Source organism: Wolffia australiana, chromosome 5 (assembly GCF_029677425.1).
Source record: "Wolffia australiana isolate 7733 chromosome 5, ASM2967742v1".
NCBI classification, from domain to species: Eukaryota; Viridiplantae; Streptophyta; class Magnoliopsida; order Alismatales; family Araceae; genus Wolffia; species Wolffia australiana.
In genome coordinates this window covers 19722470-19750222 of record NC_135839.1, presented here as the reverse complement: position 1 = coordinate 19750222, position 27753 = coordinate 19722470, and the positions used below count along the sequence as shown (strand labels likewise).

The following is a 27753-nucleotide window of genomic DNA, read 5'->3' as shown; positions in this document are numbered from 1 at the left end:
ATTTTTGAGTAAAATATAAAGAGGGAAAGGGGTCTCATTTTAAGCACCCATGCAAGCCTGATTTGAGATCCCCTCCCTTTCTCCACTCATCCAAGGAAGAGTGTCTTTATGGTGAGGAGATCTTCAAGATTTTTAAGAAGAGTTGAAGAAGAAGATGTGGAGATCCAAGCGCCGAGTGATTGCGTGGATACTTTTAGAGGTCAGATGTGTGAATGGATTTAGAACGATCTCGGAGCGGCAAAGTCAAGGGTGGAATGAGTTCCCAAAAAATTACTTTCAATGTTTTGTTTTAAAGATCTATTGTGAATCGATCGACACACTTCCGCATCCATGGGATGTGTTTTCCATGGCCGAACCAAGGCATTGAACCCAACACAAAAAACCATTGACCCTGCAAAATCTACATCCGTATAGATATTTACTGATGTATTACCAATTTGTCAAAATATAAGTCCTTGCCCCACCATCCTCTTCAATTATGCCAACACTCAATGAGCTGCCTGTAGATGAATCTCTTTTGCATCATTCATATGCTGACTCAATACTTCCACATCAAAGGCAATATTTGGTCGAGTGTGATTGAGACAAATTATTTTTTATGAAGTCTTTGATAAGCTTCTCAATTAACCCGTGCATTGTCCTCTCCTTTTCCTAGTTTCACATTGGGGTCAATGGGATTAGATGCTGGTTTGCAAGCAGTCTTGCATGTTTCCTTCAACAAGTAGAGTATGCACTTGTGTTGTGAAAGGCAGATACCTTCCTTGGAGTGAGGCACTTATATTCCCAGGAAATAGCGTAGGGTCCCAAGTGATTTAATTGCAAATTCCTGGGGTAGGCATCGACGCAGTCTTCCAATTTCTTCTACGTCACTTCCATCGACTATGATATTCTCAACATAGACTAGTAGAATAGTCAGTTTTCCCTCTATAGTATGCCTGAAAAACATAGTATGATCCACATTACTTTGAAGATATCCCAATTGCTTCATAGACCTTGTAAACTTTCCAAACGAGGCTCCAGGCGATTGTTTTAGTCGATATAGAGCCTTCTTCAGTTTACACACACTTGTACATCATTAGATAGATAATATCCAGGTGGCGGGGACATATACACCTCTTCATCAAGTTCACCATGCAGGAATGCATTCTTCACATCATACTGAAATATTCCCCAGCTTAAATGAGTCATTGCAATAAAATCCTGAATGTATTCAATTTTGCCACTGGTACAAATGTCTCAAAATAGTTTGTCCCATTTGACTGAGTAAAGCCTTTTGCCTCTAGCCGAGCCTTACCTCTCCAATGTTTCATCAGAGTTTTACTTTGGTGAATACACCCATTTACACCCCACAACTTTCTTTCCCGCAGGTTACTGTACTAGATCCCATGTGTGGTTGTCTCCCAAGGCCTGCATTTTGAGGTCCATTGCTGCTTCCATTCTGGAATAGACAAGGCCTCCTCTCCAGACTGTAGGATCACCATATCCACCTTGTTACTAAGGAAAGTCTGGTACTGAGGTGACAATCCGTTATAGGCCAAGTAATTGGACATTGGGTAAATAGTCTTCTTGGTACAACTTCTTACACCTTTTCGCAAGGCTATAGGCCAATAATACTGATCTGTTGGACTTGTTTGATCACCTGCTTTATCAAGCTCAGGTTGGGGATTATAGTTACCTTCTTCAGCTTCTAGGACCCCGTCGTCCACTGATGGAACCTCGACGGGTTCAATCTGGCCAGTATCAGCTTTGGTTTTTGATGAGCTCCTTTCCCTGGGAAGATCACTCTTCTCGGATGTAGTTGTGCCTGACTGGGGACCCTTTGCTTCAAAACTCAAGGGCATCCATTCTAACCATGTGCTCTCACTTCCTGCTGGCTTCGGGGTGCTCTTGTGGAAATATGACTGCATCTCATTGAAGGTTACATCTACTGAAATAAAGAATTTACCAGTTTTGAGATGAAAACATTTGTACCCCTTTTGAGAGAAATTGTAATCAACCATAGCACATTTAATGAACCTTGGGTCAAATTTTCCTCGCCCTTGATTGTGTACATGAACAAATGCCACAGACTCAAAGACTCTGGGCTTCAGACCTGTCTTTAGATCAATCTGCTTGAACATCCCTGAATGAAGTTCCAATAGAATTTGATAGAGAAGCACTTTTGAAGGGGTCCGGTTAATCAGGTGGACTGAGGTGAGAACGGCTTCTTCCTACAGACTCTTGGGGACATGATTATGAAGCAATAATGTTATTGCCATTCCCACAATATGGCCCATACTTCTCTCTGCTATACCATTTTTCTGGGGGTGTTAACGCAGGAGGATTCATGAATCATCCCATTCTGTTGGAAACAGTGGGACAAAAACATGTAAAAGTGATCATGTGCGTTATCAGATCTGAACTTTTCATAGTGACCCCAAATTGATTCTTTATCATTTCCATAAAACTTTAACAGTCTGACCGACCTCAATCTTGGACTTGAGAAAATACACCCTCGTAAATATTGTGGCATCGTCCACAAATATAAGAAACCACCAGTGACCAGATATACTTGTTGTTGGGCTCGGACCCCATACATCACTATGAATGTGATAAAGTGGGGTATCACTCCTTCTCCCAATATGATTAAATGAAGTTCTTTTATGTTTTTCCAGTTGACAAGCATCACAAGATAATTTTTCAACCTTAACATCCTTAAACAGAGAAGGAAACCAGGTCTTTAACAAGGCAAAAGAAGGATGGCCAAAACGGGAAAGATAGAGAAATGAAAAGTCAATTGACATTCGTCACCTTTCATTTGAGCAACTTCATGTGCTCTCTCCCTTCCGTCCCAAACAGACTGCAGAGTGGAGAAACATGTTGCTCCCTCTTCAAAAAACAGCAATCCATCCTTAGCCTTAACACATCCAGTCTTCTGGCCCACCATGTTATCATAGAAATAATATTCATCATTGTCAAGTATAAATCTGTAAGGAAGCTCTTTAACTAAACGCTGAGGTGAAAACAGGTGTGCTCTCAGCAGTAGAACATGTAACACATTCCTCAGCCTTCCTAGAGGATGAACCTCAAGATTACTGATACCTGCAACCTGCAATGCTTCTCCTCCTGCACACCCTCCTTTGGCCATCAATAGGCCTATAGTTAAGGAATTTAGAAATATCGGGGGCCATATGATCTGTTTTCACACAGTCAATGACCCACAGTGTTATTCTTGACTTAGAAAAAATATGTGCATCGCCAAGGTTGGCTTTTACCTCGTGCTAGGTCATGATTCCCTTCTTGTAGACAGTGATGTACATGCCCATGCTCTACTGGAGCTCCAGTTTAAGCCACTTCGTCTCAAAATCAGTCTCTCTACCAAGTATCCAATCGCGATTCCCCAAAAGAAATGTCAGTTTTTTCGTGGAGACTGAATGATTAACCATATGGATGTATTGAGAGGTCGAAAGGTGGGCGGATGATAAGAAATGAAAAGTCAATTGACATTCGTCACCTTTCACCATTTTCTTCCAAGGAACAACTAAGTTAGCTTGTAAACTAAAGAAACCTCAGATTCCTCATAAAAACTAAACACTTAAATAGATTGATTAAGAAACAGATAGAAAGCCGCATGTATGGATACAGAAATTAGAATAGCTGGATGACCCTGTAAACTAAATACAAAGGTACATAGATATAGAAAGACAGAGCAATGGATGGATGGATGGATGGATACACAGAAGAGGCTGATAAAGATTTATATACGTACAGATAGTCAAACTGACATATCCAATAAATGGATGGATATCTAGGATAAAGCTAAAGAGGCATATGTAACAGATAGATGGATCGTTAGACAAACAGATAGATACCTACAGAATGTATGTTGTATAATACCATATTTATGTTGCTTCAGTCTCTCTCTTAATATCATATCACATTTGTGATCGTCTTCCATTCTAGGCCTTCCATTCTCAGGTCAAAGAATCCGGACCGTTGTTGTAGAGCCGTTGCGCTCCATTTGATTTAGTTGAGAGTCTACGGCTGGTCTATCTTTTCCCACCGTGGAGGTAACAAAACGATCGTTTTTCCGTTCGACGACGATTCTGCATTAATTAACAGGCGGGTGACTTAAAAACAGTATAAAAAGCGAACTCTGCGTTCATCTTCTTCCAACTGTCGCCGTTCACTTCTCTGTGATTTGTAGAGAGAGAAGGGATCAATGTTCAACGATGGCGACGAGGAGCCGCTGGAATCGGTGGCCGTGGCGGTGTCGGGGAGTCAAAGCGCAATGGCGGTGCGATGGGCAGCGGATAATCTCTTCATCGATGCTCGTCGTGTGTTTCTCCTTCATGTTATCCCATTTGTCACGGCGATTCCTGATTCTGGTGCGTCAGAGACTGTCTTCGCATTCATCATCATAACCCATTTTTTCATGATTTTAGACTTCTTCGAATAAGAGAATGGTCGGCTCATCGTTTCAAGTTTGTGCAGCGGGGAGACTCTTTCCGATTGGAGAAGTGAGAAGGGAAGTGGCGGAGAGGTACGAGAAAGATAGGAAAATGCATGCCTTGGAAGCGATTCTTCCGTTCAAAAAGCTCTGCATGACGAATAAACAGGTCGATAATTTTCGCCATTTTGTGCGTTTCCCACTTTCTGGTCTTTCGCCAAATTGGCGTGGGGTGTTATCGTCGTAGAAGTTCAAGATCCAAGGAGAAGAGAACAAGTAGACACAGAGAAAGAGAGAGGGTGTGAAAAAAAATATTTTATTGGAAAATATTTCATTTTGTGACTTGTGACAAAATAGAGTGTCATATTTATTGTTTCCGATAAAAAACAAGCGTTTATTTTTTTTATTATTGTTCTGCGACTGTTATTATTCGGGTGCTTTGATGTTCGATTTTTAACTTATTAACGGGTTATAGCTATGAGTTTAATGATTGGTTGATTTATATTTGCTCATTTTAGTCTTTATGACTTATGACATGATTAGTATCACAGATTGTTGTTCGCGATAAAATGCGTTTTATTTTTCTGCATTGTTTCTGTGATTGGTATCATGTTCGATTATTCATTTATTTATGGGTTATAGCTATATTATGTAGTGATTGGTTGTTTTATATTTATTCATTTTAGTCGTTATTACTCATGACATAATAAAGCATCATATTTTATTTTTTGCGATACTAACGTGAGTTTTATCTTTCGGTTATTATTATTTTCTGAATAATCGTCTCTTGGATGGAGAAGCTAGAATTTTTTGTACTCATCACCAGTCTTGGTAGCCATCGCAGGTAGAAATCTTGGTGTTTGATGGAGACTGCACCGCAGATGTCCTCCTTAATTGGGTATCAGATTCTAGGATCGAGAATCTTGTGTTAGGCGGTTCTTCCTGGACCTGGTTTCAAAGGTATTTATGTTCAAGTATTTCCCATTAAAGTTTTGATTACGTATAATATAGGTTTTTCATAGAAACTTGTCCTCTAATTCTTGAATGGATTTTGTCTGACGATTCTAGCGAAGAAAAATTAAAAATCACCTCTTGGTCAATGCGAATTACCTACTTCAGGCAATTATGTTTTTCTGCCCTATTGTTTTTTTTTCTGCGATTCAGAGTTCTTGGCTTTTCGGAAACAAAACAACGGGTAAAATTTTTCGAAAACTTTGAAGTGAATTTTGGAGGATATGTGATAGACAAAGTGACTGTAATTGTGAAAAACGATATCTTGAATATTGAAGTTTGAGTTCCTCATTCACATGATCTGAATTTTTTTTTTTTCAAATTCAAAAACAGTATGCAAGGGGTTAACTCGCGTTATAGAAGATCCTGCTAGAACACTAGTCTAGTCTAGTGCTCATAAAAAGAATATTTCATAAATAGAAAAAACGAATGGAATTATCCAGATGAACAAAAGCGTAGTCTTTGAACATTTTACCCATCTCACAATTAAACATGGAAATTACGGTATGAATTCCAACATAGTGAAATTATTCTCATTTTACCTTCTTTCCTGATGAATTTTCCCAGGATAATGAAGGGACCAGACGTGCCGACTGCCGTCCTGAAGGCTGCTCCAAGCTTTTTGAACGTATTCGTTGTATCTCAACACAGTCCACTCGTCAAAAGGGCCCGTCATCCCCTCCACAACCGTGCGCCATTACACTTAATATTCTTAATTACAACCCAGATTTACGCCAATTAACTCCAATAATCTTCTGCAGGATGTCGAGTCATCCCCGGGCTGAGAACGATAATACGAAAAGGAGGATACGCGAAACTCGATAAGCCCAAGAACACCTCCGTTTGTTTCTCCGCAGAACTTCCTACTCGCGCGAGCAAAGGAAACGACGATATTTCGCCTCGCCAATATCAAAGGAAACGACGATACTTGAGCAACGTCTTCCTCGAGGGCAGGGCTCTGGAGAAGCAAGATTGTCTGGGTTCCTTCCGAGAGAAGACAATAATTCAAGCAAGATATCATCTTATCTCATAAACTCGAAGAGAATTATGCATTTAACTGGTTTTTTTGTGGCAGAAAGAGGAGCAGGACGATGCAGAGAAACTGAAGATTGAATTGAAGAACACCATCGCCATGTACAATCAGGTTCGAGAGGATCTCGCGCGTGCCCAGAAACAGGTGAGTTGCACTGATTCATTTGCGACCGCAGCGTTTGGCGTGAGAAAACTGGTTTTGGCAGGTGGAGATGCAGTTGCAGAGAGATGAAGACGAGGAGAGGAAAGTGTTGGAGAGCGTTACAGAGGGAGTATTTTTTGGCTTTGGGAGGACGCTGCGGCGTTATTCTCCCGAGGAAATAGAGGCCGCCACGGAGTCTTTCTCGGCGTCGAGGAAGATCGGCGAGGGCGGGTTTGGCCGCGTCTACAAGGCCGTCCTCGGCAATACTCCCGTGGCCATTAAAGCCCTTCGCGAGGACGCGCTCGGCCGTCGTGACGAGTTTCTCCTAGAGGTAACCCGTTTATCTCTCTCTCTCTATCCAGCTCTCTCTCTCTCTCTCTTCTCTCCCTCTCTCTCTCTTTCCAGCTCTCTCTCCCTCTCTTTTCCTCTCTCTCTGCCTCCCTCCTCTCGCTTTTTCTCTTTATTCTGCTCTCTCCCTCTCTTCCTCTCTCACTTCCTCTCTCTATCCAGCTCTCTTTCTCTCCTCTCTCGCTTACTCTCTCTATCCAGCTCTCTTTCTCTCTCTCTCGCTTACTCTCTCTCTCTCCATCAAGCTCTCTCTCCCTCTCTCTCGCAATCTCTACCCACAATGTCTCTTCTCCCTGTCTCGCTCTCTCTTTCTCTCTTTCTCGCTTTCTCTATCTATCTATCTATCTCTCTTTACCCACTGTGTCTCTTCTCCCTCTCTCGCTATTATATCTATCTATCTATCTATCTATCTATATCTCCCTCTCCCTACTATGTCTCTTCTCCCTCTCCTGCTACTATCTCTTCCTCCATCTAGTATGTCTCTCCTCTCTCGCTCGCTCTACCAACCATCTCCTCTCCCTCTCTCGTTCTCTCTCTCTCTCTCTCTCTCTCTCTCTCTCTCTCTCTCTCTCTCTCTCTCTCTCTCTCTCTCTCTCTCTCTCTCTCTCTCTCTCTCTCTATCTATCTATCTATCTATCTATCTATCTATCTATCTATCTATCTATCTATCTTTACCCACTGTGTCTATTCTCCCTCTCTCACTATTATATCTCCCTCTCCCTACTATGTCTCTTCTCCCTCTCTTGCTACTATCTCTTCCTCCATCTAGTTCTCTCTCTACCTACTATGTCTCTTTTCCTTCTCTCGCTACTATCACCCTCTCCATCGAGTTTTCTCTCTCTGTCGACCTACTATGTCTCTTCTCCCTCTCTCCTTTTGTTTCTCTCTCCCCATCGATCTCTCTCTCTCAACCTACTATGTCTCTTCTCCCTCTCTCCCTTTGTTTCTCTCTCTCTCACCCTACTTTTTCTCTTCTCCCGCTCTCGCTACTATCTCTCTCCATCGAATTCTCTCTCTCTTTCTACCGACTATGTCTCAACTCCCGCTCTCGCTCCTATCTCTCTTCTCCCCTCTCTTTTACCTCTCTCTCTTCACTTCTCTCGCTACCCACCGAGTATCTCGCTATCGCGGACGCAGGTGGAGCTGCTGAGCCAGCTGCGGCACCCGAACCTGCTCCTCCTGCTGGGCGCGTGCCCAGAGACGGGCTGCCTGGTCTACGACTTCATGCACAACGGCAGCCTCGAGGACAAGCTCTTCCGCCACGGCGGGACCGCGGCCCTCCCCTGGTTCGCCCGGGTGCGCGTCCTGCTCGAGGTGGCTCGAGCCCTGGCCTTCCTGCACGGCGCCAAGCCCGACCCGTTGGTGCACCGCGACCTCAAGCCATGCAACATCCTCCTGGACCGCAACCTGGTCGCCAAGATCGGCGACGTGGGTCTGGCCCGGCTCCTCTCCCGCGTCGTCCCCGACGGCGTAACGGAGTACAGGGACACCGTTCTGGCGGGGACGGTGCACTACATGGACCCCGAGTATCAGAAAACGGGGACGCTGCGACCGAGGTCGGACCTGTACGCGTTCGGGGTGGTGGCGTTGCAGGTGTTGACGGGGGCGCCGCCGGTGGGGCTGGCTACGGTCGTGGGCGCGGCGGTGGAACGGGGGCGGCTTTTGGAGGTGATGGATGGGTCCGTTCCGGACTGGCCGCTCGGTCAGGCCGAGGAGCTGGCTCGGCTTGGGCTCGGGTGCTGCCGGCTCAGGTGCCGGGACCGGCCTGACCTGGTGGACGAGGTCTTGCCCCGGCTCGCTCGCCTCGCTGAGTTGGCCGAGTCCTCTCCCCGGGTCTTGGACCCTGCTCCTTGCCACTTCTTCTGCCCCATTCTCCAGGTCGCTCTTTCTCCAAACCTCTTTTATTCTGTTTTTTGTGGGTTTTTTTGTTCTGTTTTATGAGTTCTTTTTTGTTTTTTCTCTTTTCTGTTTTTTGTTATTTTTTGCGTTTCTCCTTTTGTGTTTGCTTTTGTGTTTCTTTGTTCTTCTTTTCCTCGTTCTTAATTTGTGTTTTTTTGTTCTTCTTCATTTCCTCGTTTTTTAATGTGTTTTTCTGTTTTTTTTATTTTATTGTTTTAATTGTTTTTTTTGTTTTTTGTTTTCTTATTTTTTGTTTTTCTGTATTGTCTTGCTTATTTTTTGTTTTTTCCGCTTTTAAAAAAGAATTCTTGCTGTTTTCAGTTGCACCTTAAGAACAATAAAGAGTTAATACAATTTTCCAGAGTTTGATGCAGAAAATCAAACATATGGTTATAATAAGTTGTCCAAGAGTGATACCTCTGAGTCTTATTTTACACTAAAATGTTGGTCGTTTTGGAGTTTATCCCAACCAGCGAATGATTTTTTTCTTTTTGAATAACAAACCAGCGAATGATTTTAGTTCTTCCAATGCCACAATTTTTCAATTTTATACACAAAACGTGAATTTAATCGATTCTAAGTTGTACTAGTGTTTGACGCAGAGTATAAAAGATATGGATTTAATCAAGCCTATGAGTGATCCCTCTTGGTCTTATTTTACTATGATTTGCGTCGTTTTGCAGTTCAACCCACCCAGTGAACGATTTTTTCCCACTCAATACCACAATTTAAGATTGCTCCTTGATGATTTTTTTGTAGGTAAATTTAAATCGATTCTAAGTTTTACAATGTCTGGCTCTAATCAGTTATTAGTACCTAAGCCCTTCCATGTCCAGTCTCTGAGTAGTGTTTTGATTGAGATTTCAAAGTACCAATTTCACACTATTCTGCCCAAACTCCTACAAGTCCACCATGTCAAGCGAATAAACTGTTCATATCTTTTAATTTTCACACTGGTAGAGTAAACAAAAATACATGATCTGGCTTAGTGGTTAACATCTCCCTGTGCTCTAAATGGGGAGGGACTAGTAAGCTTTTCATAATTCAAAAATTTTAACAAACTTTATACCATGGATTAGTCAAGTTCCTCAAAGTTCAGTATCTTACATGCTCATCTTTTTTCTATATCTCTGTCTCATGAAGGCTTTGATGGAGAACCCCTACATAGCTGCCGATGGATTCTCCTACGAGCATAAGGCGATCAGAGACTGGATCGAGAAGCAGAGAACTTCCCCTGTCACCAAGTTGCCCCTGCCTCACACACGACTTGCCCCGAACCACGCCCTCCGACGTGCAATTCTTTACTGGAAGTCGGCGCTGACTGCCCACCACCATCAGCCATGACCACTGATAATCTATCAATTTTCTATAAAATAGTGAAAAAAAAACTCACAGCCTCATCAAACAGTCATCGCCTCAGGTTCTTGAACGCCATGTTTCTTGATGTCATGGGAGAGGGAGCCCACCAAAAGCCGGCCGACTCCGTCAAAGAGCGGTTTCTTCTCCAAGATTAAGGCAGCGCCGCCCGGGTAGCAGCGGCCGAAGCTAGTTGCGCAGTATAAGCAAACAACCTGAGAGCGATTTGGAGCATCAGAGGTTATTAATAAGACTGCATCGGAGAAGGGCTATACAGTCAGACCCACCTCGATGAACACCTGGCACAGAGAGAGGAAGAGGGAGGATTCGGTGTCTCGAAGAATCCGGGTTGAGTTGTAGTGAAGAAGGGCCGTGGAGACTGCTTGGAGCCCGCCCACCAGCTGCTGGGCCAAGAGATGCTTTAACCTTAGTGGGGCACACGGGCGCAGCTCGTTCATAGCTAGCGAGACGCCTGCGCAAGAAGTTTATGACAGTGTTTGAATTTGAGCGCTTACCACTGTGCTAAAAGCTATTGCTGAGCGCAGCAATATATTCTTAACAATTATATCCTTAACAACACCAATGTTTCTATGCCTGGTATTATTGCTCTGGGCTCGTTTTGTTTTTTTTCTTCAGGAATGTTTAGGTAAACTTATTATTGCTGTAAGAGAAATATAAGGATGAACAATACCATTAGTTAATGAAACCTATGCATTAATAAAGGTACTCAACTATTCTAGAATGTTTATAACAGCCAAGGCCTCAGAGTGGTTTTTTTCCTCTAATGTTTTATGCGGAGGGGAAGGAACTACGTTCAAGTAGCCTAAGCAATACATTGTGAAGAATCGAATACGATGATGTCTCAAACCGTTTGTTAATGAAGTACTAGCAACAAATTATGAAACTTATGATCGTGGGTATTACATTTCAGTTCCTTAAAAGTTTTAGTTTCTTTGTAAACTTTTTGACCCAGAGGATAAAGCAGTCGTCCATGCCGTCTACATTACAATTTACAGCAAGTGAAATGTGACGATGGAGAAAGCCACTAGATGAAATGCCAGATAAATAAGGAGAAATATAGTGACGTCAAAACCGTGTGAATTTACATACCATTGATAAATACAGCGAGCGGAATATGTTCCATCAGAATAGATGGTGGAGTAACATCATCTTGATTCTCCTCATTTGTGCTGCTCGTTGTGAAGCCAACGGCGGGCAAAGGAACCCAATGATGTGAATAAAGCGTTTCCTGACAGAAGAAGATTAATTCAACGATTAAAAGAGAAAAAAATATGAACGGGTTAGAAAAGAGAATGGAGTTGGGATCCGCTTGAAAATCTCAATCTAATCAATTGGATCGCTAGAAAATTGGTTCCCCATCTGGTGTGAACAATCGATCTAAATTTTGGACAGATGACGAACTAGCATTCTGGCCCAGTCGATAAACAAAATCAGGATGAACCAGTTGGTCTGATCATAATTGGTGACAATCAGAATAATAAAGAACTAATAATAATAATACGAGGAAGCAGAAGAGGAAGAAGAAGAAAACTATCTCGCATGCCCACCATCTACTGCTGTCTTTTTTTTTCATGGGAAAGGCTATTTTCCACTGGGGGGAGCGGGCAGTGGTGTAGCTTGCTCCCTCCATCAAAAAAAACCCGTGCCATACAGCGGCGGATGGCAAGCTTGAGAGAAAGATCAAGGGGCCAGTCATTTGGCAGCTTGTGACAGGACTGATCAGCCCATTACACTAACCGGTTGATCTGACGATCTACCACCGATCAGCCCTCTCAATCGGATATAGTTTATGGGTCAATTGTGATCAGGATGTTGTGATCAATTGGACCAATCAGATTACATTCTCTGCCCCCAATAAATCCTATCCCTAATATAATCATATGCGATGGGTGGCTTCTTCTTACCTGGAAATTCTTTACGGCAATCTCCATGTTTCTGGTGAATAGATTAAGTACTGCACTGAAATGACGAAATGTCAGTCACAAAAGTTCTAATAAATCATGAAATGCAGGTGAAATGCACTTTTTCACATGAAAATGAGAAATTTTATTTACTCTTCAAAGAGAGGTAGAAGGAGGCCCCTGAAATCCAGTCCAACAAGGCCGAGACCCATCGCGCAGTACTGAAAAAATGCCACAAATTTTTAAAATGAAGAAAATCACAAGGTAAAGATCATCAGAAGACCAATTGGTCATGATTTAGTAGAAGATGATGAGCACAGATAATGCAGGGGAAAGATTATAATGTCCTATGTACCCCAGAAAGGTATTCGCATCATTTTACCCCTCCACGGGTATTTTAGTATTTTCCTTGCAATAGTTTTCCACTTGAATCTATGGAGCCCTCCCTTGAGAAGTCAGCAAAGAAGTAAAAACAGAATTGGCCATAAGGCTAGGGAATGAAAGACAGAATAGGACGGACAAAACAGGACGGAACGTAATTTTGGTTCCTCATCCATCACCGAGGCTGCAGTTTTACTCAATTTCCATCAGAGGGATTGAACATAATGGATGACCGAATGGATAGAGGACTGTTTAAATCTCGAGTAAGTCACCAGCACCCCAAGACAGAATGGGACGACGCAGAACTAGGCACGAAATATTTCGTTCTGTTTCTGTTCTGAGGTCAAAACGGATGACTGATGATGTCAAGGGACATTTGATTGGCCGTTTGATTCACAAAGTACTTCGCCAAAGATGAGAAAAAATAAAATAAAATAGGACAGGCAGTCAGCAATGCATTTACCATACACTGGTCAAGGATGTTTGACAACGCCCCACCATCACTTATCTTGGGAAGCATGGCTCCCAGTGTGCTTAGATGAGTGTTAATTTGATGCACGGCCCAACTGAAAAGAAGCCCGCCATCATAGTTCTCCTCGTTGCCAGATTTGTCATTGTTGAATATCGCACGATACTGATTAACAATGTCAAAGAGTTGAGTCCGGTGGCAATTCACCATTCCCTTGAGGTATTCATAGGCATTTCTCTGATCCAAGTCTTCAAGAATCGCTGAAAGCCAGGCTTCTCTACACCGCAAAAACTGAAAAGACATTCTACAAGTTAACGTCATCTGGAAAGAAGAAAATCACTAAAACCAGAATTCATTAAAAAATTGTCGCAGGTAAGAGTAGAATCTCTTAATAAGGTGATCGATGGCCCAGATATTCCTCAAATTTCACTTAGGAAATAAACATAAAGCGAAAGAAATACCAGTTATTTGATGTGTTGTCACCTAAGATAGCATACAGTCTGAAACATTTGCTATATCCCCTTTCACAGACAGAGTCACCAAGAAACCTTGCCACAGAAGAGATCATCCACATGAACCATGCGAATATTTATAAACAATTATTTATCCGATTTATTATTCATCCCCAGAACTGATACGAACTCAGCAGAGGCCTCGCAAAGGACACTTAGGTCTTCCCCGTTCTCTCTAGCTATTCCCTTTATAAAGATGTAGCCCTCCCTATAAACAGTAGCAAAGAAGATGTTATCAGACTACCTCTCTAGACGATATCCAGCCAATCATAACACCTTACTGGCAAGACCCACTCAATCGAATCCTCTCTTCATGACATCTATCCTATTAATCCTCTCCCTATCTTTTTTTCTCTATACAAACCCACTGATTTGCATCAGAAACATGCTGATGATGAAACCTGTATCACTAGCTGCATCAGATAGTTGTACTTAACTGCACTCGATAAAGGATGTTCCAAAAAGGTTTGATGCGTAGAGTCACTTGTTCCTAAGGTTTGATGTGTACAGTGAACACGTGTTCCGTTAAAGGTTTGTCTTATTTTAAAGTCAATGAATTGTCCCTAAGGTCGCCAATGTGCAAAAGATGTTCAAGTCATCGTTTATTTCCTAAGGTCATAGAGAATAAAAAAGGAACAATGATTAGACGTGTATAAGTACTTAAATGTACTCGATAGAAGGTAAAATCATACAGCCAGCTAAAATCATACAATCAAAAATACTCCAACTTCACTTCACAAATTTGATGTAGATAAACAAACAAAAGATAACTTTGGAATGTAATCAGTAATACTGAACCTGTAGGCGCATCTCGGATTCACTGTAAATCCCCACACGCCGCAGATGTGCGACAACGCGAAGACATTCAGGTAACTGGGAAAAAAAACCAGGTTAAAATCATAAAAAAACGATTATCCATCAAGGAGGAGCGTTTATCCAGAATACCTGAATATTAGATCGAAGTTTCTGCAGAAGGTGAGAAATCATAGCTTGAGTAGTACGCTTAACTTCTACCGCCAATGCTTGGATGACAGGTAGTCTTCATTCAAAAAAGGGGGAAAAATTTAATAAGTCAGTAAAAAGGAATGGGATAAGACAAGGGCATCAGTAATAGCGTAAGGAAGAAAAACTTACTCAGAGTGCACTTTTGCAAGCCTCAAAACAAAAGCTTCCAAATCAAGAGTTTCATCATAATTCCCGTTGCGTATGCACCTGCCATATACGTGACATTCAAACTATTATAGCTATATTCTTTTAAAAGAAGAAAATTTAATATAAGAATAACTGGTAGCATAAAAAAAAACAGATGACTTAAAAGAAATGAAGGTCGCCAGTCATTCATTTAGACCTCGTTCTGATTAGCGGGAAATATATGATTTATTTTTCTGTTTCAAATTCAGCTCTCAAAACAAATCAGATTATGGTCAGTTGACAAAATGAGATGTCGTCAAATTGAAACATAATCTGTCATAATGACATCAAATGGATCACACCGACAGTAGAATACTATCTCCAAGCTAAGGAAATAAAAGGGCTGTATTTGTAGTGGACACTTCTTGGTTTCCTGGTGTTTATGAAAATCTAAATATTCAAATACGGTTGTCATTAGCCTTTTTTTAAACTAAAGGCTTGACTAAATCAGATATGATTACTTAAAAAGGTTCGGAGTACACTTGGATTTAAGGAGTAGATATAAATGTCAACAAATTGCCGTTGGCAATGGAATCACTCGAGTATCCTAATTCTATTCTTTAGCTTTCAGTCACAGCTCGACATTATGGATAGCTAACAAACGGCACAGATCGCTGAACACCTTTCCAATTAAAGTATGGCCATTGCACGAAAATAACCAAGAGAGATAAAAGGATAAGCAAGTGTTCCATAATTTAGATCACTCTAAAACATAAAACTTCAATAGCACATGTCGAAAGACCCACGGAATGAGGACATAAATTAAATCAACTCATAATGAAAGAGACAGTACATACGTGTCCATTAACTGTGGAATTTCAAGCAAGTCAATCAAGGTACTGTGATTCGCTAGGAGTGACTGATTAATTTTCCTCTCCTCCAAAATCTTCTGTGAAGATTCAAGGAACTCGGTGCAACCCGCTGCAAGTTTAGGAATTTCGTTTATCTGAAATATAGAGAGAATAGTTAAAATATATTTTCGAAAAAATTACATTAAAAGAATTACAAAAAGATACTTCATATGAGCCAAAAACGAACTTTCATCTCAGATTGATAGAAAGTAAAAACAGTAAACCCAGTAAGAAAAAAAGTGAAGTCTCCAAATGGTTCAACATTTTAACTATTCTGCACTGCAAACATCTTATGTTTAATTATTGTGCGCAGTCGAGGTAGGCGAAGCTTCGACATTTAAAACATATAAAATACTTAAAAAATCCCGGAAGAACAAATGCATTAAAATAGACAATGGCGGGCGAGAACGATGAAAATCGAGAAGTATGAGAATTCAGTACCATAGAGTCGAGGTGTCGGCTCACGGCAGACAATTGATCTCGGCAGGCAGAAAGGGCATGATCCGCAGCAACAAAGGAACGGTAATTCCCCACTGCCACTTCCTGCATCTGCCTTCGAACCCGCTCTGCATCCACTCTCAGGAGCTCCGGTTCCTACGAAAGATCGAAAATTTCCAACAACAACAAAAACAAAAAATCGCGCGTAAGTTAGATTGAAAAGCGGTGAAGGAGCCACACCTTGTGAAGACGATCGAGGGTGAAAGAGAGAAGCTCTGAAACGTATTGCTGTTGGGAATAATCTGCGAAGGGGAGCACTGCAGAGGCCGCCATGGCCTCTTCCTCTGCTTCCTCCTCCCCAGCTTGGATCTTCTCCAATCCCATTCTGATCTCCAGATCTGAGACTGTTCTGATGTTCTCTTCCCTTCCTCTTAAATCCTTGGTATTCTTCTTGGTTAGTTAGAGCCAATTTTCACATGTTAATGGGCCAAGTGTTAGAATTTAATGGGTTGAAATGGGCCAAGCCCAAACTCTGGGAATAAGTTTGTGTTAGAGATTTTACTTCTAGACTAGGCTTCAGTGATTCGGACAGATTGTTCGAATGTTCGATCTGATCGGGCATTTGAACGATCGAATCCGAACACCGATCTGCCCCGTTCAAATCCGATCCGAACCCGATCTGAGCATCTGTTCGGATCGGATTGTTCGAACAAGGTGGCTGTTTGGATCGAATGTTCGAATAAGATCCGATTCGAACACGTTGTTCAAATCGGATCAAATCGAATGTTCGAATCCAGCGGCGCCAGCGGCCGCCAGCGTCCGCCCAGTGCCAGCTAGCGACCATCCATCCGCCGCCAGCACCAGCCAGTGACCATCCAGCCGCCGCCAGCGCGGGCCAGCGGCCGCTAGCACCGGCCAGAAGCCGCCCGCAGGCAAGCGGCCACCAGCGCCGGCAAGCGGCCGCCAGCGCCGGCAAGCGGTCGCCAGCGCTGGCCAGCGGCCACCAGCGCCGCCAGAGAGTGTCGCTGGCGCCGATGGCCATTTGTTCGAAATTGTTCGAACAAGGTCGAACAAATGGCAATCGAACACGAACAACCCAATTTGTTCGTTCGAAACTTTTGATCGAACACGAACAAAGGGTTTGTTCGATCGAAAGATTCGAACAAATCGTTCGAATCGGCTTGTGTTTGTTCGAATCTGTTAATCAAGATTTGAACGATCCGATCCGATCCCCGATGCCTATTCTAGACCTGTATACCAGTTTAAGAGGGCTGGGGCAAGGATAGTGAATCAGCTTAATGGGCCGAGTATCAGAATTTAAAGGGACAAATGGGCCATGCCCAAACATCGTTAATGAAAGCTTCAGAGGGACATATGTCCAGCCACATCAAATGCCCCTCGTGACGAGCAGTTCAAAATTTGTACAGATATTTGAAACGTGACGAGTAGGGCATGGGCCAGCAGGTGTCTCATCATTAAGTGGTGTAATAGTATTTTAATAATAATTAACTGAGGTAATTCTTATTCATTAATTTGATTAATGAGAATTTGATAAATAGGAATATCGGGTTTATGAAAATCAAGGTATATGTATTATGAATATATTCACTCAAGAATACCTGAGTAAAATTGTATATGTTTCATCATTGAAGAATTAATAGTTGATAATAGCTAACTTTGGTTTTTTCTTGGGGACCAATTAAAGGAGAAAAATAGGAATCTTGGGCAGACTAAAGACGAACTGTAATCTTATGAATTATACCAATATTTCTTTCAAACAAGTTGGGATGCAAAATAATCTACATTTTATAGTTGAAGAATTAATAATTAGATAATATTTTTTTCTCCTTTGTTGGGTAGTTCTACACAAAAAATCTGAGGCAGATAAAGACAAACATTATATATTATGAATTGTAAAATTTTCAGAATTTTAAAATTAACTTCGCATTAAATCTAAGGTAATGTTACTGTAAAACTCAGGAAAATTACACAAAATTAGCAAACGCATCAAATAATTGAAATTTAATATTCTCCTACTTGCAAACAATAATTTACTAATAAAATATTAAGTGAGAAAATCGGTAAAATATCATAAAATTTGGAAATTCATAAAATAACTATAAATGCTTTTTTAATCAATTTAAACCATGATAAAATTATAGACATTTTGATGCTGATACTTATGTTATATGTATTATTTTAAGGTAAATTTCCATGATATCATTTAACAATCATATTCATACCTCGTTATATGTACTTCATCATCGTCTTGTTCATTCTTAATATCTTGATCATATCACTGTATCCTATCCACCATAATTTATATTGATCATATTAATCTTATTGATAACGATAACCTTCTCGCCTCACATTTTCATCGCCTCGATGACCGTAATTTTATATCTCCCCCTTTTGTCAATAATCACTATTTAAATAATATTAGATCCTTAATTACCATTCATCACTAGGTAAATTTATTTTCACTGTAGGTTTTTGTTTGTATTGATTAGAATAAAAAACACTAAAGATGAACTAAAACCCTAATTTTTGAGTTGAACATATTTGTAGACTGGACTCAAGAGAAAATATTATCCACACCATAACCTACGAATGGAATGTTAGGGATACAGGCTAAAAGATACATAATCACTTTATTGTGATCCATCACAATTTACTTATCATTGCACATATCCTTCGATTTCTTTCAATGTGTCACATGTGCATAGAAATGAATATGGTTTATATTAGTGAATGTTGAAAAAGATATCAAATGTAGGATATATCATTATATTGTTAAAGTTAATCACTCGTCATAATATGATATCACCATTATTCACTTAACATTGCAAATATCATTTGACTCCAAGCCTTAGAGGGGTATAATATATATATTAATGAAGGCTGAATGAGATATATAATATGTCATTAACTCTCAGATCATATATAATTCCATTAGTGGACCTCCTCACTCCGTTGCCTTGATCAACCAGTCATTTTTTCCACTGCGCTCATTGTTCTTGATATTATCACATGCCATGCTTCACATTTAAACCATAAATGAATAAAAATAAGAAAAAATACGGATGCATATGAGAACAAGAAGTAAAAATTATCCACATCATTAGCTATATAGAACTGAGGAAAAGCCAAGAAGTTTATTGTCAATTCATCATACATTACATCCATTTGAAAATACAAGGATCTGCATGTTTCAACTATAATACAAACCTAAATTAGGGTTTAAATTGGCTTTTTTATGCTGATAAGGGAATGAGATGAGATATGTACAAATTAAAAATATGATGAGATGAGGGTGATGTCGGAATAGAATAATGTATGGAATAGTGGAGATAGGATGATGGATTGATAGAGATGGATCCGCAACAAAGTTAGGTGGATATGGATTGATGGATGAGTGTCAAGCATATGATGTTGAAGTAAGTGGAGGAATACTCACCATAAACTCTTATATTCTTCTAGGATCAATATGATTTGAAACAGTGGCAGAGGCCCTCCAGTTCTCATTTGTCTTATATCTTAGAGCAATGATAGGCACCAAGAAAACTTGATTGCTCTCAAAATCACTAGTTTCATTCAGCCTACTAAACTGAGAGTAATTATAAAATGCCTTTTACATGGATCAAGGGTCTGACCAGAGGGTATAGATGGATGGACAAGATGGAGGCAAACCTACCACCAAAATTTTATTCTCAAACGCCTCCTAGATAGTTAGATATTGCAAATTTAAGTTGAATCATTATCCACCATCAAGTTTTCTCTCTCTTCCTTGATCGTGTGGCAGATTGCCGCATCTAAAGTTTGGGAAATCAGAAAAATTGTAAAAAACTCCTCGAATAATTTGAGAAAAAAATATTTAATTGCTTATTTTTTTTAAAAAAAATAATCTTTCTAGGAGAATATTTCTTTACAAATTTAAGTCAGAGAAATATAAAATTTATATTCTGACCTAGACAATTATATCTGTTGTAAATTTTTAACATAAGAAATTCTAAAATTCAGATTATGATTTATAAAAATGAATAAAAAGCACTAAAAAATCAGTGTATCGTTATAAAAATTAATTTGATCCTTTTGAGCTTTATAAGACACATATATAATCATTTTAATTCATAAATACTAGAAATTCATGATATTTTTTTTACAATTAGCACGTTATTACCTATTGTATTAATGTATCAAACAAAAAAGTGAGGTACCAAGCTAGATAAGGATGTCAATGGTCCATTAAAATCAACTCAAATAGATCTGTCTATTGGATTGCAAGTGTGGGAGTTAAACAATGCAATGTATCGGGAAGATGGTTCCGCAAGCCCGAGGGTTATGCAGACTTTGGGAGTCATAAGGGTTACATATCCCATATTCAAGTCACAATTGCTACATGGTCGAGATGATTGATGTTCTGTGGTCTACATGTCAGTCACACTACAATGTTTCATTTATGTTCGTTGAATTAAATATTATTCATTACTATTATCATGTAATGTTAATAATGAAGTCCTTAAGTGTGACGATCATTGGTCTTCAGACATGTGTTATTAATATTTCTATTTAAAAAGATACTTAATATGCACATCAAAATATCTAGTTAAAATTACATTTTTTGATGCCACTCATATGACGTGTATGATTGACCTTGTGGTCATTAGTGTGGATATACTAATGATGGATAGTATCTGCTCTTTAACAGAAAGAGTTCATGAAATTGATATGTAAAAATCCCTAAATGGTATTATACAAAAAAATCAATCAGGTTGATTCATGTCACAATTTTATACCTAGTTGTAAGCCCCCAAAGTAGGTGGCATTCCTGCACATAGGCTTGCTTGCTAACTATTGAGGACATGTCCGTATACTTTGGACTCAGAATTGGAGATCGAATCTGTAAGCATGTACACCGCACGCACCACGTGTGGTGACACTTGACCTTGATATCTAAAGCCAAGGCCTGTTTGGTACTTGTGCTTGACCGCATGCAAGCGCGGGGGATTAGGGGAAGTCACGCGCATAGGCCGTGGGCGCTACATTCGTAGACCGCCAATGATGTTCGTGCAAGGGCGATATGTGCTGCGAGTGCACAGGGGCGCATGGCGAGAGACATCCCATCAGGAGACTAAGGCATTGGTGCATAGAGAGCGCCAAGGCAGCTGCGGGGGGTTGGCCGTCCTTGCGGGTAGTGCTGCGGTACGTGATGCCAAAGCTTGGGGCACTAAGCATGGCAGCGCCAATACGAACTGAGTGTGGAGGTGTCAACGGGAGTGCTGGTGGTGCATGGAGCATCAAGGCTCGGACTGAGCACTACGGGTGCGACAGATGGGCCAAGGACCATGACCCACAGCCGTGTGGCTCTTGGCATCCGGCTTCAGGGCACGCTTGTAGCAGCGATGCCAGTAGGTCGGGGCTGCGTGCCTCAATGCGTAGGAGCGCCGCTACCTAGGCGCATGTTACACCATGTCTCGTTACTTCAATATCATCCCTATTGTTCTCCTATGTAATGGCTACGGCCTCTGATGTATCCTTGTTCCTTATAATATAATGTCCTATTTGATGCTAAGAGCCTAGCCCTACCTTCTCTCCTAATCTCCAGGAAATCTAAAGCTGTCCCAAGATACTTCTGCTGCACAAGCAAAGGACGCGCAACATTTCTGCCCAAGCGTAGAGGCCGACACACGTTCAATTAGAGCATTTTTCTTAGCTTTGGATTTGATCGCGTGACATGAGACACCAAAGATGTCTTATGGATGGACGGTTGTACTTTGACAATGAACTATGAGTTCCTTATCATGGAATTCAAGAAGATGATTGAGTGTTAAAGATGGGATTATCCGCCCTCAGTATAAGAGTAAACAGCTCAAGGAAGATGATGCAATGAAGTCCTTGTCCAAAGCAATATAATATCAGAGAAGTAGTTCTCAAATGATTTCTCAAACACATCAGTACTATAAGAGACGAATGATTAGATTTTAACAATTGAATATTCCTGAAGTCATCTTAGAAGAGTCAAGTAGATGAGTTATCATATTCCATATCTTTTAGTGCACAAGGTGTAGTCTAGAACATACGGGTCAACAATTGTAACCAATCCATTGGGTTAAATGGAACCTTGATTAATTAATATATATGCAATGTAATTAATTAATAATTAATTATAGAGCTATTGAATTTATTAACTGGAATGATAAATTGTTTTAGAGTGTTACACTCTCAAGTTATTAATGAACACAAATCACATACCATAAGGTGACGACATCACAGAATTTTTTTTGTTGACGAAAACAAGAGCCTCAAGCGGATCTGGTTGTGTTGAGAGGAACGAGACTCGATTGAATACAATTCTTTGGGCCCAGAGGGGGGTTTCAAAGATACAGGTGGTCACCAAGTAGGGCAGCTTTGATGGAAAGAGAGGGAAGTTTCAAGGGTCTCAGACTTGGAATATTTATATTTTGAATTGAAATTTTACAACAAATAATTTTCCTTAAAAATAATTAGCCTGACCTTATAGTTTGCCCAATCTTTGCATGATGGATGAATTGGATGCTTAGAGAGCTGGGCAGAGGGCAATTTGAACCAACGAATCAAACCACCTTAGACCACCTGACTATTCACTAAGCCTGTTAAAGAACAACCTTATTCTAAGTCCATCAAATTGATTCTAGAGAGCATGTCCACTCATAGTGTTGCAACTTAATGGTCCAAGTGTCAGAATTTGATGGGTTAAGATGGGGAAAGCCCACACTCTGAGAACGACCATTTTGGAGTAAAATTTATTGGATGGGAAACCGCTCGAAGAGATCAAACTTGGAAACCATGAAGTTGAGGTTGATCATTATTTACCAAACTTTGGTAAAACAGAACCAAACTGATACAGTCGGTTCATGATTCATGGGATTATTGAAAGTTATGGTAAGGACCTGAGAACAAAGTTCCAAAGGGAGAAAAAATCCAAACTTATGTAGAAAGGGGGTAAGTATACATTGCATGAAGGGGTTTCTCACACCCATTGGGTCAAGGGCCTTGGATGTCCCAATAACACAAAAAACCCTTCCACCAGCAAAACCACGGCATGTTTTTGAAATATCAACTATACATAAAGTTGTGCTTCAATAGGAGGAATTTTTTTCTAAATACAGATTCCGCACCCCCCTCATTGCTCGTCATCACCGCTGCCATAGTGTTGCAAATGAATGCCTAATATATTTAAGGGCTCTAGAACATATTTTTTACTATAAAAGGTTACTTCTCATGAAAGTTTGATATATACATATCATGCCAAAATTTTCTTTGATTCTGTATTGAATCACTGACAAAAGAGATATCTTTACCTACTAGATTGTCCAACTCTTTGTCAATCTCTTGACTGAAATGTTGACCGTAATTTTTCAACTTTGATTTCAATTTCTTAAGATACCAATGACCAGACCTATAGTTTATACAGAACCATTACGGCTCTTTGACAGAACCGAGACCGTACCGAGTTTAGGTATAGGTTTAGGTTTTTCCCAAAAAGTGATACCTAGGTCATGCCCTAAATGCAGCATCTAACTTTGGATAATTGTCAGAACTTTAATGGGCTAAATGGACAAAGCCCAATAGTTCGTATTGATATATTTCAAGGCCCATCTTCCTCTTGAAAAGGGCAGACCGCTAAAGACGGAATTAGCACACCACTACTTCCCTCTCTTCGTCCGAGTTCGCCATTTCCGGCGCCTCGATCGGGATACGAAGAACTGCCCTTACGAAGATCCAACCTGATTCCTGGTTTGTCTCCTTGAATGAGACGTATTTTTTTTAGTTTTCTCTTTTTTTAATCCATTCTATCGATCGTAGGTTATCATTTTCTTTGTTTTTCTCTCTTCAGAAGCGGCGGATGAAAGAGGGATTTCCGTGGAAGGTTTGAAGGATGATGGAAATTTCCGCAGAATTGATGCCGGACAGGTACAAGAAGCGAAATCTATTTGTCAAGCGTCGGTTCCCCAAGGGCTGTGGCCGGAATGCAGCGCCAATCGAGAGACGGATTACGGGAAACGGGTCTGGAGGCGCATCATCTGAGGAGATTCCGCAGAGATTGATTTCAGAGGTGGGCAGGAATCTGGCGGGTGAAACCCTAGTTCAAGAGATCTTTGAGACAACGAGAAGGCCTTCATCAATACATGAACAGAAGGAGAGTGGATCGAAATCAGAATCTGAGGAGTTGCCAGAGTATCCTACTGGAAAGATACATGACATACCCATGTCTGAGGATCGTATCAAGGCAGTTGAATTACCAAGTAATGGTGATTCTAATCCCTTCCCTATGGAAGATGGCATTCATATGAATGAGAATGACATTGGAATCCCGGATGGCAATTCCAATTTGTCACAATGGCATGCTCGGCTGAAGGATGTGGGAATTGATGATGGCGTTTCTAAACTATATGGTCCTGCTAAAAGAAGAAAGATTTCTGCCAGACGTGTTTTTCCCTCCGGCTGTGGAAGAGATGCTTCTTTTGGGACAAGGGATGAATGGTTAAAGAAAGATGCTAAGGATGTTGAAATTAAAGGGTCTTGCTTGAAGTCAAGTCTTCAAGGGACAATTGATGGGGATACTTCTGCAGTTCTATCTTGTTCACAATCGGCCGTAGAAGGCTTGTTTTCTCCACATCTTGAGATCCAGAAAGATGAGCAAGATCTTCTGAAGAATGAACAGAATGATGTTACTTCAAATAACGTCTTTCAAGGGCCCATCTCTAATTCAACGCTCACTGAAGGCTGTAATGACAGAGGTCCTGATCTTTGCCGGTCTCCACAACAAGAGATTGTTGAGGAGAATATTGGAAACATTGTTTGTTCTCCACCTATTAAAACGTTGGCTCAGGTTTCTCAAGATGAAGATGGGGCACAACGCGCTTTATGTGTTGCTGAGGACGTCACATTTACCAAAGATAGAGGTTTCTCCTGCCACGACCTTGAACTTGTGAAGCTTGCAGATGTTGACAATGGGATTTCTGGATTTCAGGAGGACCCGTTGGCCCTTGGTTCAGCAGAAGGCTTTAAGCCGATGAAGCCACTCATGGCTCGGCCGATTTCCCATTTGGAGCCGAGACGAGAAGGTGGCATGATGAGTAAGAATTCACAAGATTCTAGTTCTAAATTGAAGAAGGAAATCAGAATAGAGAAGAGAAAATTCTTATCCGGAGGATCCATATTTATGAGAAAAAAGAAAGCCAAAAAACAGGTGGGTCTCTCGAAACTCTCATCACATCAAGTTATCAAACAGAGGAAGAAGGCTTTATCTCAAGATGAAGAAGCTGATGCAGCAATTCCTATGCAGCCACCGATGGAGGATCATTGTATCGAATTGCTGCCCTTTGGCCCCTCTTTGTCAACCTTAACCAGAAGTGATGAGGATGATTTGCCAGAACGCACAAAAGTCAGGAAGGCTTTGCGTCTATTCCAAACTATTTGCAGAAAGCTTTTGCACAGTGAGGAGTCGGCACTCAAGAAACATGGACAAAAACTTAGAATTGATATTGCAGCGGCCAACATTCTCAAGGCAAAGAATCAACTTGTTAATGCAGATGGTCCCATGATAGGTTCTGTTCCTGGCGTTGAAGTGGGCGACCAGTTTCACTACAGGGCTGAGCTTCGTGTTGTGGGCCTTCACCGTTCATACCAAGGTGGAATAGATTTCGCAAGGATAAACAAGTCTTTAAGGGCATTGAGTGTTGTTGCATCCATTGGTGGAGGGGATGATGTGGATAGTGGTGACTTCTTGATATACTCAGGTTCAGGCGGCCGTCCTTCTGAAGGGGATAAGCCGCCCGAGGATCAGAAGCTTGAACGTGGGAATTTGGCTCTCAAGAACTGTATAGAGGCCAAGACGCCGGTCCGGGTTATCCGCCGGTGCAAAGAAATAAGTCACAGTGATTCCCCTGATGGGAGGCCAAAGCTACTCTCAACATTTACTTACGACGGTTTATACCTTGTGGAGGACTACTGGGTCGAGAAGGGTCCCCAGGGATTTTCGATGTATAAGTTCAAGCTAATGAGAATTCCTGGGCAGCCAGAGACTTCAATAACACGTGTCCAAACGACGAATTGTGCAACAAGGGGGGTATGTATCGAAGACATCTCGGGAGGTCTGGAGAGAATACCAATTTCTGTGGTAAACGCAATTGATGATGATGTACCGGCACCTTTCACTTATATAACCAAGATGATATACCCTTATTGGTATGTACCAAAGTTGCTCAGCGGATGTAGCTGCACCACGAGATGCTCCGATGCCAAGAGTTGCTCATGCGCTGCTAAAAATGGCAGAGAGATTCCTTTCAACTTCAATGGCGCCATTGTTGAGGCAAAAACCCTTGTTTATGAGTGTGGGCCTTCATGCAAGTGCCCTGCCTCATGTTATAACAGGGTCAGCCAGCATGGACTTAAATTTCCGTTGGAGATCTTCAAAACAAAGTCCATGGGCTGGGGAGTCAGGAGTTTAATTTCTATTCCGTCTGGGAGTTTCATCTGTGAGTACATGGGAGAACTAATCAAAGATGTTGAGGCTGAACAGAGGAGCAATGATGAGTATCTTTTTGACATTGGGAAGGACATTGTGGATGGTCCCCCAACTCCTAACCCGGAATCAATGGTTGTCTCTCCTCGCAAACATCAGGAGAATGGAGAGTTCACTATTGATGCTGCGGGCTATGGGAATGTAGGAAGATTCATCAATCATAGCTGCTCACCTAACCTTTATGCCCAAAATGTTATCTATGATCATGCTGACAAGAGCATGCCCCATATTATGTTTTTTGCTGCCGAAAATATTCCTCCTCTGCGGGAGCTTACTTACCACTATAATTACACAGTGGGTGAGATTCTTGATGCTGATGGGAATGAAAAAGTGAAGGAGTGTTGCTGTGGTGCCCTTGAATGCACTGGACGGTTGTACTGACAAGTCACGGATGTTTTATATAGTAAGTCATTTTTTGGTATCTCTCCATATCATATAGCGCAAGGAAAAAATGATTTATAAAAATTCCACTTTTCACAAAAATCACTGGTTCTCACTGTTTCCTTTATTGATTTGTGGTGCCTTGCTGAGGGCTGCCTTTTGAGAGTGACGTTTGTTCTTATTTGTCTTGTAATTGTTGTCAAAGTGATGTGATGCCTTCTCACATCTAAAACGAATCCGACTGAGACAGTCCCAACAGGTCCAACTGGCCTACTTACTCCTTGCCAACCATATGATGATTCTCACGGAAAAGGGAAATACCAGAAATCATTCTACGTGAGTCAACTTCAGCTCTCTACTCTTCAACCGTCTTCCCTCTACTCGTCTGCTCTGACCCCTCAACCTAATCAGCTGTGCAGGTCCCTCTCTCCTCCAATACTTCTGTGGCATTGACTCCCTGGGAGATGACTTTACAGCGAACCATCTTTGAGGAAGAAGATACAATAGATATGACATTGATACATCGAGTCTCTGAGGTTGTGTCAATCTGGTATGATCGGTAGTAGGATCTATAAGCACTGCACGGCCAGAGGCAATGCCAAGTTCACTAATGAGGCGCCATGACCCACTTGTGAGGCCTCTTTAGCTTCTATTTCAGAATTTTAGAGAGAGTCTGTATTCAGGCATGAGTAATCACACCTCTGCCTTTCTCTGTTCTTGTAGTAGGTCGTTGATTCTATTTCTCTTGTTGATTCTAACTGTCGTCATACTCTTACCATTTCCGTTCTTTCTCTCGAACACCGTGAACATCTACCCATCTCTTC

The 27753-nt window shown here is 41.2% G+C and overlaps 3 protein-coding genes across 8 annotated transcripts; 2 read left to right on the top strand and 1 right to left on the bottom strand.

The window, feature by feature from the left end:
- The first annotated feature begins 6681 nt into the window (after positions 1-6681).
- On the top strand, positions 6682-10260 carry LOC144703749 (U-box domain-containing protein 34-like). Its single transcript, XM_078575997.1, has 3 exons — positions 6682-6945; positions 8100-8840; positions 10005-10260. The coding sequence occupies exons 1-3, from the start codon at positions 6685-6687 to the stop codon at positions 10203-10205; spliced, it is 1203 nt and encodes a 400-aa protein (XP_078432123.1). The 5' UTR covers positions 6682-6684; the 3' UTR covers positions 10206-10260.
- Positions 9896-16417, bottom strand: LOC144703747 (conserved oligomeric Golgi complex component-related / COG complex component-like protein). 2 transcript variants are annotated; one of them, XM_078575994.1, is made up of 13 exons: positions 16222-16417; positions 15985-16137; positions 15490-15638; positions 14636-14713; positions 14447-14540; positions 14300-14374; positions 12984-13280; positions 12293-12360; positions 12143-12197; positions 11328-11466; positions 10505-10689; positions 10255-10432; positions 9896-10182 (listed from the first exon to the last, which is right to left on the bottom strand). In XM_078575994.1, the coding sequence occupies exons 1-12, from the start codon at positions 16363-16365 to the stop codon at positions 10262-10264; spliced, it is 1608 nt and encodes a 535-aa protein (XP_078432120.1). In that variant the 5' UTR covers positions 16366-16417; the 3' UTR covers positions 9896-10182; positions 10255-10261. The 2 variants fall into 2 exon arrangements, with proteins under 2 accessions (XP_078432120.1, XP_078432121.1); XM_078575995.1 differs by having other exon boundaries at positions 9896-10178.
- Positions 16418-23638: 7221 nt separating this feature from the next.
- On the top strand, positions 23639-27746 carry LOC144703746 (histone-lysine N-methyltransferase, H3 lysine-9 specific SUVH6-like). Of its 5 annotated transcripts, none has more exons than XR_013581618.1 (4): positions 23639-23757; positions 23858-26951; positions 27189-27265; positions 27349-27746. XR_013581618.1 is itself a non-coding variant. In XM_078575993.1 (3 exons), exons 2-3 carry the CDS (start codon positions 23900-23902, stop codon positions 26927-26929), a joined length of 2934 nt encoding a protein of 977 aa, XP_078432119.1. In that variant the 5' UTR covers positions 23639-23757; positions 23858-23899; the 3' UTR covers positions 26930-26969. The 5 variants fall into 5 exon arrangements, 1 of the variants encoding a protein (XP_078432119.1); XR_013581616.1 differs by having other exon boundaries at positions 27341-27746; XR_013581617.1 differs by having other exon boundaries at positions 27180-27265; positions 27341-27746.
- Positions 27747-27753: the final 7 nt, after the last annotated feature.

What these genes read in the sequence shown, in the direction of transcription:
- LOC144703749 (XM_078575997.1), top strand. Translation starts at nt 6,685, where the DNA reads ATGCAGTTGCAGAGAGATGAAGACGAGGAGAGGAAAGTGTTGGAGAGC. An exon ending in GTGACGAGTTTCTCCTAGAG is followed by an intron (nt 6,946 to 8,099) that starts GTAACCCGTTTA and finishes TCGCGGACGCAG; the next exon opens with GTGGAGCTGCTGAGCCAGCT. An exon ending in TCTTCTGCCCCATTCTCCAG is followed by an intron (nt 8,841 to 10,004) that starts GTCGCTCTTTCT and finishes TGTCTCATGAAG; the next exon opens with GCTTTGATGGAGAACCCCTA.
- LOC144703747 (XM_078575994.1), bottom strand. Translation starts at nt 16,365, where the DNA reads ATGGGATTGGAGAAGATCCAAGCTGGGGAGGAGGAAGCAGAGGAAGAG. An exon ending in ATTCCACAGTTAATGGACAC is followed by an intron (nt 14,714 to 15,489) that starts GTATGTACTGTC and finishes CGTATATGGCAG; the next exon opens with GTGCATACGCAACGGGAATT. An exon ending in TTGCCGTAAAGAATTTCCAG is followed by an intron (nt 11,467 to 12,142) that starts GTAAGAAGAAGC and finishes TTCTTCTGTCAG; the next exon opens with GAAACGCTTTATTCACATCA.
- LOC144703746 (XM_078575993.1), top strand. Translation starts at nt 23,900, where the DNA reads ATGATGGAAATTTCCGCAGAATTGATGCCGGACAGGTACAAGAAGCGA. An exon ending in AAAAGAAAGCCAAAAAACAG is followed by an intron (nt 25,214 to 25,309) that starts GTGGGTCTCTCG and finishes ATTCCTATGCAG; the next exon opens with CCACCGATGGAGGATCATTG.